The sequence below is a fragment of the Tachypleus tridentatus genome, chromosome 4 (assembly GCF_004210375.1).
Source record: "Tachypleus tridentatus isolate NWPU-2018 chromosome 4, ASM421037v1, whole genome shotgun sequence".
In the NCBI taxonomy this organism is placed as follows: domain Eukaryota; kingdom Metazoa; phylum Arthropoda; class Merostomata; order Xiphosura; family Limulidae; genus Tachypleus; species Tachypleus tridentatus.
In genome coordinates, this window is record NC_134828.1 from 44,291,197 (window position 1) to 44,304,230 (window position 13,034).

The following is a 13,034-nucleotide window of genomic DNA, read 5'->3' on the forward strand; positions in this document are numbered from 1 at the left end:
GTAATCCCCAGGGTGGTAAGAAAAAGATGAAAGTACAAAAAGTGGACACTAGAGAGAAACCTCCCATCTGGTAACCAAAAGAAATTCCAAATACTAAGCTGTAGATGGAAACAAAACAGTCAAGTAAACAAAAAGAACAATGCATGGTAGTACAAGGTGCAGATGTTTAAGAAATGTGTCTGAAGGAATCCTAACATCAGGGAAAGAGAAAATAGAAAATATTCTTGTGTGCACAAGGGATACAAAGTAGTCTTGAGTATGGGTTTTTTGTATTAAAGTAAAAGAGGAGCAAAATACAAAGGGGATGGGGAGAACATGTCAATCATGTTAAGAAAGAGATTATAATGGTGAGGATTTTATTCTACAGATAAAGTTGTGTCTAGAGCAAACCCTGGTGGAGGGAAAGAGCCAGTAAAATTATCATAATCCTAGTCATGTTCAAAATGGGGAGAAGGAAAGTTGGCCAAATGGACAGGAGGAGGTCCATTGTATACATTAACAATGGTTATCACATCTCCTACACACAATGAACCTCCAGAAACCATTATATACACAAGTCCCACATTAGAAACATCACTATCACAGAACAAAACAAAAATTACCCATCACTGCTTATAATGAATAAGCAGATAAAATTCTTTTTTTAGTAATAAAATAAACCAGCTTTATAAACAATTGCAAATGTCACAATTGATTAATAATTTTAAAAACACATCCATTCAAGATAATTCGAAAGAAAAAAAAAGAAGTTATTTTGAGCACAAGTGCCTAGGGTGAGTTACTATGTAATGAAGTTGTGTTTCCCTCCTATTAGTACAGGGCTATTGTTGTATAATGCTGCCAACTATAAATACATGACTTTTAGGTAACAGTTTGCTCAAGGCTAGTAACATACAAATTTTATAGGCAGATATGTGAGGGATCAAGCTATTTTGTTTGTGGAGGAATCTTACATGGAGAAAAGTTCAGTTACTAGATTTATGAATATCAATGTTTTACCACACGTCTTTGAAGATAATGGGGATAAGTTACATACTGATAGAAAATTTGTTATATTTATATCAGAGGTTATTTGAGATTAAATCACTCAAAATATAACAAATAACAGACTTAATTTCCTTCATCATTTTTTATTTAACATTCCTTAATTTCTTTATTCTAGCACTGAATTAAAATATATATATATTATATACTTAAACAATATATCTAAAATACTGTTGTTGTTTTTATTTTACTCAGCCATGAGTATGCTCTGTTACTATGAACAACTTTCACAGATACATCCACTGGTCACACAAAGGTATTTATTTCTGTGTGTTATATTTTATTCAGAACACTCATATTAAGCTAAAGTTTCAATGTTTTAAAGATACTGTGTTAATGATATAAAACATGTATCTAATGTTTAGTGATTACATGATAACCATCAAATTTCAACAGTGCTATTGCAACCATTTCATATACTCCCCCAATTACAATCATTTGTGTTTATAACTAACAATGTTGCACACATTTCCTTTTCCCCATGTAGAAACTAACTTTGATTAATCTGTCTTCCAAAAAGCATTGAAAAGATCCATAAAAGAGTCATAGATCATAAAGGTGATGGCAACATCAAGACAGACTCTACTCAACCTTGGGATGGTTCCTTTGTAGAATCTGTAAGTTCATTCATGAGAATATCAATATTCCACATAACAATATTACAATCAAATTCAAATATAAAAATTCATATGTTGCCTTAAATAACAAGTTGTGTAAATCGAAGGAAAATATAAAAGCAAGCTTAAATAAAAATCTGAAAAGTACTTGAAAAATAATGTCACACTTGAAACCTTATACATACAGAAAAGGTACTAATTTCTCAAGAATTATGATAGAAAATACAATGTAAAGGTTTAGAAAATGAATATTTTAAGTTTCAGTACCAATAACATAATTAACAAAAGGGAATTTACTAAAAATATTTAAGTTATATTTTTTTCAAAATCATATATATGGCTTATTGAAAAACTTATTTTGTTAGATATTAAAAACTTAATTTTCACAAGCAATCAAATTTTAAACTAATACTATTAGTTAAGATAAAAGCCATTAAAGCACATCCTGGTTTTTCAAGCACATTAAGTTTTCAGAACTAGCTTATTTCATGTTTATGTAAAAATAAATGATAGAACTTCCTCCTTATTCAAACTACAAACCCACTTTACTAGGATTTAACCAGTTCTGGAAAATAACTACTTACGCTCCAGCACCTTCATATTTGGCAATTTTATATATGCAATCAAAGGTATTCTTGTACTTGTGTGCTTCAAGACCCTGAAAAAATAATGCAACATCGAAATATAGAAACTTTTATCCAACAAAGTATTAAACTGTCAAATATTATATAAAGGTAGTATTCTTAGGTACATTGGTTTCTTAAAGGTAAGTACAGTAACCTCTCTAACAAGAACTTCAGCAGAAAATATATAGCACAGTTTGGTTTTGAATTTCATCCTTACTGAATTTAAACAAGAAAAGACATTAAAGAATAATGCATCTGTGATGAGTTGCGTTTCATCATACTACAAAAACGTCTGCAAAATAAAATAGTTTGAAACTTCAGAATTACCTTAAGAAGATTATTTAGCTTATGCAAATAAAACATTTTTAGAAGTGATACTTGTAGAGAGCTTCATCTATGAAATTTTGATAAAATTTTACTGTGAGCTTACCTACACTGTAAATTTTAATTACTGGTTCTTATGTCTTCCTGCATTCTTCTAAAATTTTTCTGTGAAGTTTATACACTCCAAAGAATGCAATATTCCACAACAAGTCTGCCCAATGTGTAAAACATTTTCTAATATTTGAAAGCAACAAATAAGGTAAACCTCTTTTCCATATTAAAATCACATGGCAATCAATGAAAGGATCATCTCACAATTCACTTCTGGCACCTCAGTCTTAAGCCATTCTTAACCAAACAAAAAACATTAATCTTCTGTATCAACTGTTCCAGAATCACTTCTGGAATCTGAGCAGACCAGATCACACAAAAGTAATTTAAAATATTCAAGTAATAATAAACTGTTATTTTGAAAATGAGAAAACACTAATACTCAAAATATTTACTTTTGCTAATCAATAAATGAATAATGTTATACTTTTTCTTTACTACTTAAACTAAATGTAACAATATAACACAAATTAGCCAAATACTGAAGCTAATGAGAACAACAAATGTATGTACTTCCTTCTGTCAGTGCCAACATCTATAAAATACTTGGGATTCCCAGCTGGTATGGTTGACTGAGTAAATATGCACCACTCCATAAAAATGCTTTGCCAAAATAGCTAGTTACGAGTTATCAACAGGGATTAATTTGGCTTTGAAGTGTAAAGAGAGCATAAACTTGCTTTGTTCAATCAGCTGTTTGAATACCTTTCTGTGATAAAAAAACTTATTGTATCTTATTTTGTAACTTTGGATGACTAAATGAAGAAACCAACTTCCAAACTAACAGTCTGTATCACATATTCTTGTACAACTATAAATCAATAAAAATATTAGGAACAATATTTAGACCTCATTCTGAGAAACACTGCATAACATGAACAAGAAGAAGAAAATATATAGATTCAAGATCAAAAGAATTAGATATTATGTGAGTCAGAACTCCACTAAAACTATATTGCATGCAATTTCTGTAATAGCTTTAACCCCTACTCAATTTTCCTTATCATTTCATGACCACAATTAAAATTTATGAAAATTCCCCAACTTTCAAGGTCTGGAACACACATTTTATTTTTTTCCTGATTTTTCAAAACTCCATGACCCAAAATAAACATTGTTCCTTTAAAGTTTGTACCTTATAAAACAAAATTGTATCCCTTTTATTTGCAAAGGAATGCACTCAAGTTCATTGTGTTAATGATCACTGGTGTACAACAAAAGTTAAAATTTCCCTAGATTGAAAGGGTATTTTCAATATTACTTACCATCCACTAACAATATAGCTATTCTTTGACATTGGCTTTCCCTAATCTAAGCATTGGTCTTGCATCCTACAGTCTTTTGTACCTCACTTAATGCCTCTGGTAATATCTAATTTGGAAATTTCTCTGTCTCATCAATATTCCCTCAATCCTGATACTGCATATAAGCACCTCAGTTAGATAAGGTAGAGAAGGTACACAGGCTCTTAGTGTGGAGGGCAAGGCAGGAGAGTTTCAGCAGAGGTAAGTATTATTGAAAATACATATTCAGTTTTGGAAAATGTTAATTTCCAAAGCATACTTACCATATGCTGACAATATAGCTAGAATCTCACACCGAGAAAGTGGATGGGCCAATGCAGCCATGATCAATACAGAAAGTATCTGCATACAACAGCATTGTAGAAAAATAAGCATTATACAAGTGGGAGAACCACACATCCAAAACAGGTATGCTCCTCACTTGGAACCTAGTACCTGTATCAAAGGTGAAATAGTATGAGTAAATATCATTTAGGCCTACCCTAACCAGATAGCTGAGGTTCCACAACTCAGTGTTGGAATTAAGGCAATCTTGTCCCCTATATCCCCTGTTGGTGACTAGGGCTGTTGGACCACAATGTCACAGATATATTTTTTTATTGTATCCCAACCTGTAGCCATACAGTGATATATTTCACACCACCAGCATCAAAACAAGTAAGCAAGCAACACTGAAGTGCATAAACTTTCTCCTTCATTTGAAGAAGTCAAAAAGCTTTGGAATGGAATGATGGGATTGTATATGTCATATTCAACTAAAGGAATGAACTCATCTGGTCTGGAAGTATGAATATTTATCCTCTATACCTAACCAAATGGGCAAGAAGTATTCAATTTGCCTCTGGAATTATGGAGAGGGCTTGGAACCTATGCTCAACCAAGGGCCTAGGATAAGACCATTATGCATTTGGAATTGAAGATGTAGTGGACCTCCATTCATGAACAATATTCTAAATCAACACTGATCAAAGAGAAGAGCCATGCACACCCTAACTGGATAGCATAGTTTCAAATCTGAACCAGAAATATAAGTAGACTCCTATAAGGGCTGGTGCCACTCCTTTTGACATATGAGAAAAACATTCATAAACCCAAATAGGAAAGTCCACAACTTTGCCTTATCCTGCAAGAGTAGAGGAACACACTTCCTAACACTCTGGAGGAAATGCTTCTGTCCACCACCCCAGTGACTGGAAATTGATTGTGGTACAGACTCCACTACTAGAATCTGAAGGGTAATGCACACTGAGGAGTCCTGAGGAACAGTGTTCTGGAAACAGTACAATATGTAAATCAAGTTCCCTAAGTTTTTCAAAGAAACTCACCCTAATTTATTGAATCTGACAATCAGAAGAAATGAGCAAATTCCCTTTAGCTTTACTCATAATAGTCTATGATAATATAATACTGTTAAGTATGTAAATGCTTTTATGGAACCCCTCACTTCTATAGAATCTGTTTCAGCCAGTAGAAAAAATAAACAGATTAGTTGCTAATGTGGAATTAGATTAAGAGAATCATGTCTGTCTGGGCAACACTCACCACAAAGTTGGATTCAGTGAAAGCAAGTTGCAAGGAATCCTGGAAAACAGAAAAGATTGTGTCAAGAGTACCCTCTCCTCCTCTAATACAGCAGATGTTAAAAATGGCCATGGGGTAGGGGAAGCTTCCAAAAGTAAACTGCTAGAACATGAGAGAAAAGCATTGGAAAAAGTGGGAAAAGTCTAAATACCAGTCTGTAAGATGTCCCCCATGGATAAATGAAACGGACAGCAAAAGACAAATGTGCTGAATCAGATGAGATGTAACTCAGAAAATACCTCATTTGTAAAGACAAAAATGTAGAAAATGGATATTTGGAAAACCACTTTTAAGAAACTAGGGAAAATTAAGGATCTCAATGAATACATAACTGAGATGAAAACCACAAAAGGAAAGAAATTAGGTTACATAACACTTTCAGGCCTGATAAGCCAAAACAAATTATCAGATTACAATCAGTTGCAAAAGTGAAAAAGATTGCAAAAGAATTGAAGAGATGGATGTATCTAATTATCAGAGACTTAGAGAGAAAGGATCTATTAGGACTAAAGGGGAGAAAGGAAGTCCTACAAACAGGCCAACAACTTCAACTTATATCAATATGCCAGCAGCCAAAAAAATATATTTCCAACAGGAGGCAGACAACCAAGACAAGCAAGACATAGGTGGGTATAAGGTCTATTTATCCCATCACATAATAAAAAGGTAAATCTTCAGTCTGAACTAGAAATTCAAGGAAGAGGAGAAATTAAATAGTCCTCCCACCAACAAGGGAGTAGTAGACTTAAAGGAGATAAAGAAAAGCCTCAAAAATCACACAAATCCAAATTATAAATTCAAGAAAAGGATTCAAATCAGGCTTGTGAGATGCCAACTTAGTAAAGAAAAATGTTAGAAAACAAATACAAATTCTTCCCAAAATCTACAAGAAATGCACAAGCCCTAGGAAAAACACTCCAGACCAAATGAATATCTCCATCTCTCGACTGAAAAACAGACAATCCCAAATGAACACCCCCCCTCCCAACCACAAGTATAAAGAGACACTAGACAATAAAGTAGGGAAGATAGGATTAGCCAACTTGCCAACAACACTAATACAGGAATTCATACCCACAAAAATCATATCTAATTTGTTTTGTTTTTTATTTTAATTATACTGAAATCCATAAGATAGTACTAAAAATCTCAATCCATAAATGGACAACTTGTAACACTTCAGAGAAAACCATAACCAGTGCTTTGTCAAGAAAAAGTGTTTATATTATCTATGTGAGGTGCTTATATACATTACTTGGTAAAGGAAGCAGTTGATATGGGAGGAGAAATTCACACATTAGATATTGCTAGGGCCATTTATATGGGGCATAAAAGACTGGAGCATGCAAGACCAATGCTTTGATATGCAAAGCTGATGTTGAAGTATAGCTATAATGTCAGCAGATAGTAAGTATGCTTGGAAAATAACTTTCTAACCATTACAAAATTATAAGCAAGTGTACTTGTTTTTTAAATTCATAATCAGAAGGTTTCACTTAGTACAAGTTTTAAACTCACTATGTATTAATTTATTTAGTTTCATCTATCATAATTTTCTTTGCTGATTCAATCAGCTACTTAGGTTTATAATGCTTAATGCAAACAAAACCTAACATGGTGATCATGCTGGTGAAAAGAAACTTGATAATGGTAGAGTGGAAAATGATTTAACAAAGCTTACCTCATCTGTTTTTTAACAAAACATAATTTTCTATCATATATCAAATAAAAAATAATAAGGCAAACTTTATAAATAAATCAGTCATTTTATAGTTTAAAAGATTCAAAATTTATATTTTTCTCTACAAGTAGGTTTTCTGGTCATCATGAATTCAAAATATTATTTTAAGCATATAAAATAAATAACTACAGCATTATATTTAAAAAATTTCAACTCTAAAATATCTTAAATTTTTAATAGATAAAAAAATGACTAATTTTAATTCATGGGTACATTCTGTTCTTTAGGCAAACTGTACACAATAGGACTTGAAAGAGTTAAAGAAAACACTTTTTTATAAAATTGCACATTTGTCAAATTAGGAAATTCACTTGCTCAGTAATTAAACAATCTCAGTCAAATAAGTTTATAGCAATTCAGACATGAAAAATATCTTGCTTTCTGTAAAAAGAATTTTTCTGTGTAAAACCACAAAATTTTTACCTGCATCCTACTTTTCACAACATCAATTGGAGTATTGCCAAAAACAGAAGCAGCTCCAGCTATTGCACCAAATACACCAACTAACAGCTTATTGACATTCTTTTTTGGGTCCCCTCCTCTCCACCAATCTTTAAGAGACTCAATTACAAAAAATCGAATGGCTTGATTACTTCCTTGCTTCATTATGGTTGCAGTAAGTCCCTGATAAACACCACGGATGCCTTGAATACAAAGATTCATATAAAGTGGGACAAGGTAAGAAAAAATTAACTTACAGTGACACTAATAAATGTTCTTTGTTGATTTTTTAAACAGAAGTATCAAGTATTCTTAAAAATTTATTAACCAAATTAGAAATTATTCAAGATTTAGCATACAAGACAGGTTTTTAAACGCTGTAGCTTAAACGTTTTTTGGTTTTATTATTACTCTGTAATAATGAAATGGCCAGAGTATACATTATGGTTGATTGATGTAGTGTTTTATGGCACAATAGTAAAATACATAAAAGGAAATGAGGGTAAAACAAAACATCTTGAAAAACAGAAAAAGTATAAAACCAATGTTGACACATAGTCTACAATGTTAAGAGAGAAAGCAGAGTAAGAGAAGTTGTAAAGGACTTTCTCTAGCATAATGGTAATGATCATAACCCACCAGGAAGACTAACAGGCAAGTACAAAAATCACAGTCAGTCACCTGAAGTTGACCTTTCCAGTCCTGGTTCTGGGTTGTGTCATAACAGTTATTATCAAAATGTAAAGTAATAAAAGTATTAAAAGGCATGTAGCGAAATCGTAATAAAAATTAGCCAAATGTCCAGTAAAAAGGTAAAAGAAAAGTAAATGTAGTAAAATTCATAAAAGGATATGAAGGTTAAAAACAAAACAGCAATTAAAAATTGTGCCATAAAATGGCATAAAACCAATGTTGACATCTAGTCTACAAAGTTGTAAAGGACTTCCTTTAGCAGAATGGTAATGATCATAACCCGCCAGGAAGACTAACAGATAAGTACAAGAACCATCGTCAGTCACCTGAAGTTGGTATTTTCAGTCCTGGTTCCAGGTTATGTGTCATTATGGCCAGTACCAAAAGGTAAAGTAATAAAAGTGTTAAAAGACATGCAGCAAAATTGTAATAGCAACTCGCCAGGACGACTAACGGGTAGCTCAAACGGATAGTTCAAACAGCAGCGTTAGTCACCTGAAGTTGGCCTTTCCAGCCCTGGGGTCAAGTTATTTAATGTTCTGGTCATTTTCCAATTTCAAATTGAACTAGAGAGATTGAGACTCTTAAAAGGGAACCACAATTAAAAAAGTGTAATGAATAAATATCAAACACTTAAATGACATTAAAAAGATTAACAACCATTAAAAAACTAAACACTTTATCAAGGTGGACAGTGTCACAGTCACCAAAAAGATTAATGGCCATTAAAAAACTAAACAATTTATCAAGGTGGACAGTGTCACAGTCACCAAAAAGATTAATGGCCATTAAAAAACTAAACAATTTATCAAGGTGGACAGTGTCACAGTCACCAATAACACTGTCCAATGTTACGGACAAACCTTGGGACAGAACATGTTTACAATAGTGCCGTCGTTGAGAGTCGTAACGATGGCAAGAAAGTAAGATGTGGCTTACAGTGATTTGAGTGTTACACAAACTACACAATGGTGCAACAGTTCCAGATAAAAGAAAACGATGAGTTAAAAAACTGTGACCAATGCATAGTCTAGTTAGAACAACTTCCTCCTTCTGAACTTTACGGAGGCTAGATGGCCAAAGCCCAATATATGGTTTTATATGGAAAAGCTTGTCGCGTTGCTCACTCCAAGTGGACTGCCAACTGGCACTGAGCCGAGCCTTGAATACAGGACCACAGTCCATGTACGGAATAGGCAGAGTGGTGATAATGCCAGAGTAGATAGATTTAGATGCTGTGTCTGCAAGCTCGTTCCCGCGAATACCAACGTAGCCTGGTATCCAGAAAAACTGGATAGAAGTAGATGTTAATGAAAAATGGGCCAGTCGGTTTTGAATATCAGTGAAAACAGGGTGTGAGCCAACGTGAAGCGATTCCAGGGTCAGTAGAGAACTAAGCGAGTCAGTATAAATAGTGCAGTCGGAGTACTGCTTAGCTTCAATATGATCCAGGGCAAGAGATATGGCGTACAGTTCAGCAGTGAACACAGAAGCTGTAGAGAGTTTCTACACACAACCACCGAATCGCAACAAACCATTGCAGAGATCACAGAATTACCTTATTTGGAACCATCAGTATAAATTGGAATGGAAAGATTGTTTGAAAGATGTTCAGTAAATAAAAGACAGTACTTCCAATCAGGAGTATCTGCCTTTCTCAGATGACTTAAAGAAAGGTCACATTTCAGGACTGTAATAAGCCATGCTGGGATGGGCTGACCAGTGGATTCTGCAATGTTATCCAAGGACAAACCCAATTCATCCAATTGCGCCTGGATACGAAGGCCAAAAGGAGCAATGGCAGATCGTCTGTTCTGAAAAAGTATGGCCCACTGACAAAAAAAAAACACATCCCCAGGTGGGATGATTTGGTAAGGAACGAAGTTTCGAAGAATATAGTAAAGACAGTTGCAAACGTCAAAAATGCAGAGAAGGTTCATAAGATTCTACATATAAGCTTTGAACAGGGGAGGTGCGGAAAGCCCCAGTGCAGAGTCGAAGTCCTTGATGATGAATGGGGTCCAACATCTTTAAGGCAGAGGGTCTGGCAGAGCCATAGACCACTGATGCATAGTCAAGTTTCGATCGAACAAGAGCACGCTATATCTTTAACATAGAACATCAATCTGCTCCCCAACTGGTGGTAGAGAGGACACGGAGGATGTTCAGTGCTCTTGTGCATTTGACCCGTAGCTGCTTTAAGTGTGGTACAAAGGTCAGCTTATGGTCAAAGATAAGCCCCAAGAACTTGGTCTCAGGGACCACTGGCAGTGAAACTTCACCGATACGGAGTTCAGGATCAGGGTGAATACCCCGCTGGTGGCAAAAGTGCATGAAAACGGTTTTAGAAAGAAAGAAATTAAAGCCATTCACAATGGTCCACTTCAGTACACGATTGAGGGTAGTTTGTTGTTGCCACTCAATATATCTCATGTTCGACGACTGACACGAGATGTGAAACAGAGCCCATTTGCAACAGTGAGAGGGAGTTGTTCAGTGATGGCATTAATCTTCATACTGAAAAGTGTGACACTCAAAACACAGCCCTGAGGGACCCCAAATTCCTGTAGAAAGAACGGGAAAGAGTCGAACCCACATGAACTTGGAAACTCCTGTGCATTAAAAAATTTGTTAATAAACATGGGTAAATTACCACATAACCCATATGCATGGAGGTCTCGCAAAATGCCATACCTCCATGTTGTGTCATAAGCCTTCTCAATGTCAAAGAATATTGATAAAAGATGTCGTTTGAGAAAGGCTTCTCTGATTGATGTTTCAAGTCGAATCAGGTGGTCCATGGTGGAAGGCTGTCATCACAACCCACACTCGGTGGGGGAGAGGAGGTTGCTTGAATCGAAAAACCAAAAAAGATGAGCCTCTAAGGTCTTACAGAGACAGCTCGTCAAAGCAACTGGATGGTAGTTTAAAGGAATCTTGTGATCTTTCCCAAGCTTAGAGAAAGGTAAGATAATAGCCTGGCACCAGGCATTAGGAAAAGCATTCTCCTGCCAGATCCAGTTAAAAACAATTAGAAGAATATCAAGAGAAGGAGGAGAGAGATATCGCAGCATGTCATAGTGTACATCATCAGGTCCAACAGATGTACTGCCAGCCTGATGAAGGACCATTTTCAGTTCCACCAGAGTAAAGGGAGGATTATAGTCAAAGAGACAGTCAGTTCGAAAAGAAAGAGTTGAACGCTCTGCCCGAGTTTTGATGGCCAAGAAGGTGGAGAAACAAGCAGAAGTGCTAAATACCCGGCAAAAGCTAGTTGTGAACTTAATCCAAGATTTCTTCTGGCTTTGACGTCTTACCCACCGAGCATGTGCACAGGCCTATTGGAAAGCGATACGGTTGGAAAGTGTGGGATATCTCTGAAAAGTATCCCAGGCCTGTTTTTGAGCCTTCCATGCCATGTGGCAGGCAAGATTCCACCACGGACAAGAATATCGTGGAAGACATGTTGAGGTTTTAGAAATACACTGAGCAGCTGCTTGTATAATAGTCATTTACTGTTGCCACACAGTCATTTATTGATGGCTGAGTGATGATTGCAGGATCAAGTTCTGCGAGAGCAGTGAAAGTGGACCAGTCTGCCTGATCCAGCCTCCACCGCGGCACGTGGATAGGGTAGCATTGAACATGGCCAGTCTCACAATGACTCACAGATTATTGTCAACCCTCCATTAAAAGTGGAATAATAGTGAAGGGGAGCAAATTGAGAGATCAATAGCGGTAAAGGACTGACTAGGTGCATGAAAATAAGTGGAAGAACCAGTATTGGAAAGAGAAAGATTGTGATCAGAGAACATACACTCTACAGAGCAACCCCTCCTATCAATAACAGCAATTTCCCAGAGGGGATGATGTCCATGAAAGTCCCCCAGGATCAAGGGAGCATCAAGTTCTGATTGATCTTATGTCTCTCCAGGTAACAGGTAGAGAGAACAAACAGTGATGGTGTGACCCAGGAAACATGGATGGCTATGGCCTCCAAGGGTATGTTGAGTGACAAAGACAGGGTGGGCACATGCTGATCAACCAACAGTGCCACCCCTCCATGTACTCGTCCATCACACAGCCTGTAGTTTCTGTACAGAGAAAACTGCCAAAAGATGACTGTATCAGCAGGTTTCAGAAATGTTTCTTGTAAGGAAAGACATACAGGATGGTAGGAAGCAATCAGTGTTTTGATGTCATCCAGATTAGAACGTAAACCTCGACAGTGGCCATTATTAATGACCTGTAGGCAAAGTGGCTGGAGAACCCTTCTGTTTACAACCACGTCTTTTTTTCCTTGCTGTCCTTATTAGGAGGAGGTCTATCCACCTCCATGTATCCTGCTCTGGGTTAATAGGGCAGGTCTTTGTTGTTGGAATGGGATTCCAGTGACTGAGGACGTGAATGAATGATTGTTTTGCATCTTGGGGTGGGAGGAAAAGATATATCTGAAGAAATACCTGTATTTGAAACCAAAGAATGTAGATCTTGGGGTTTGTGGGAATGTATGGGAGAAACAGAGATGGGTGTAGAAGTTGATTCATCAACC

The 13,034-nt window shown here is 35.8% G+C and overlaps 1 protein-coding gene across 4 annotated transcripts in view; it reads right to left on the minus strand.

Annotated features, from left to right (window-relative positions):
• Window positions 1-1,114: 1,114 nt before the first annotated feature.
• sea (mitochondrial citrate transporter scheggia) overlaps window positions 1,115-13,034 on the minus strand; it is a 42,710-nt gene continuing 30,790 nt past the window's right edge. For all 4 annotated transcript variants that reach the window (XM_076498099.1, XM_076498096.1, XM_076498097.1 and 1 more), the window contains exons 5-7: window positions 7,772-7,992; window positions 2,246-2,319; window positions 1,115-1,659 (exon numbers count right to left, since the gene is read on the minus strand). In XM_076498099.1, the coding sequence (XP_076354214.1) occupies window positions 1,545-1,659; window positions 2,246-2,319; window positions 7,772-7,992 (410 nt within the window). In that variant the 3' untranslated portion in view covers window positions 1,115-1,544. The remainder of the gene's footprint in view (window positions 1,660-2,245; window positions 2,320-7,771; window positions 7,993-13,034) is intronic.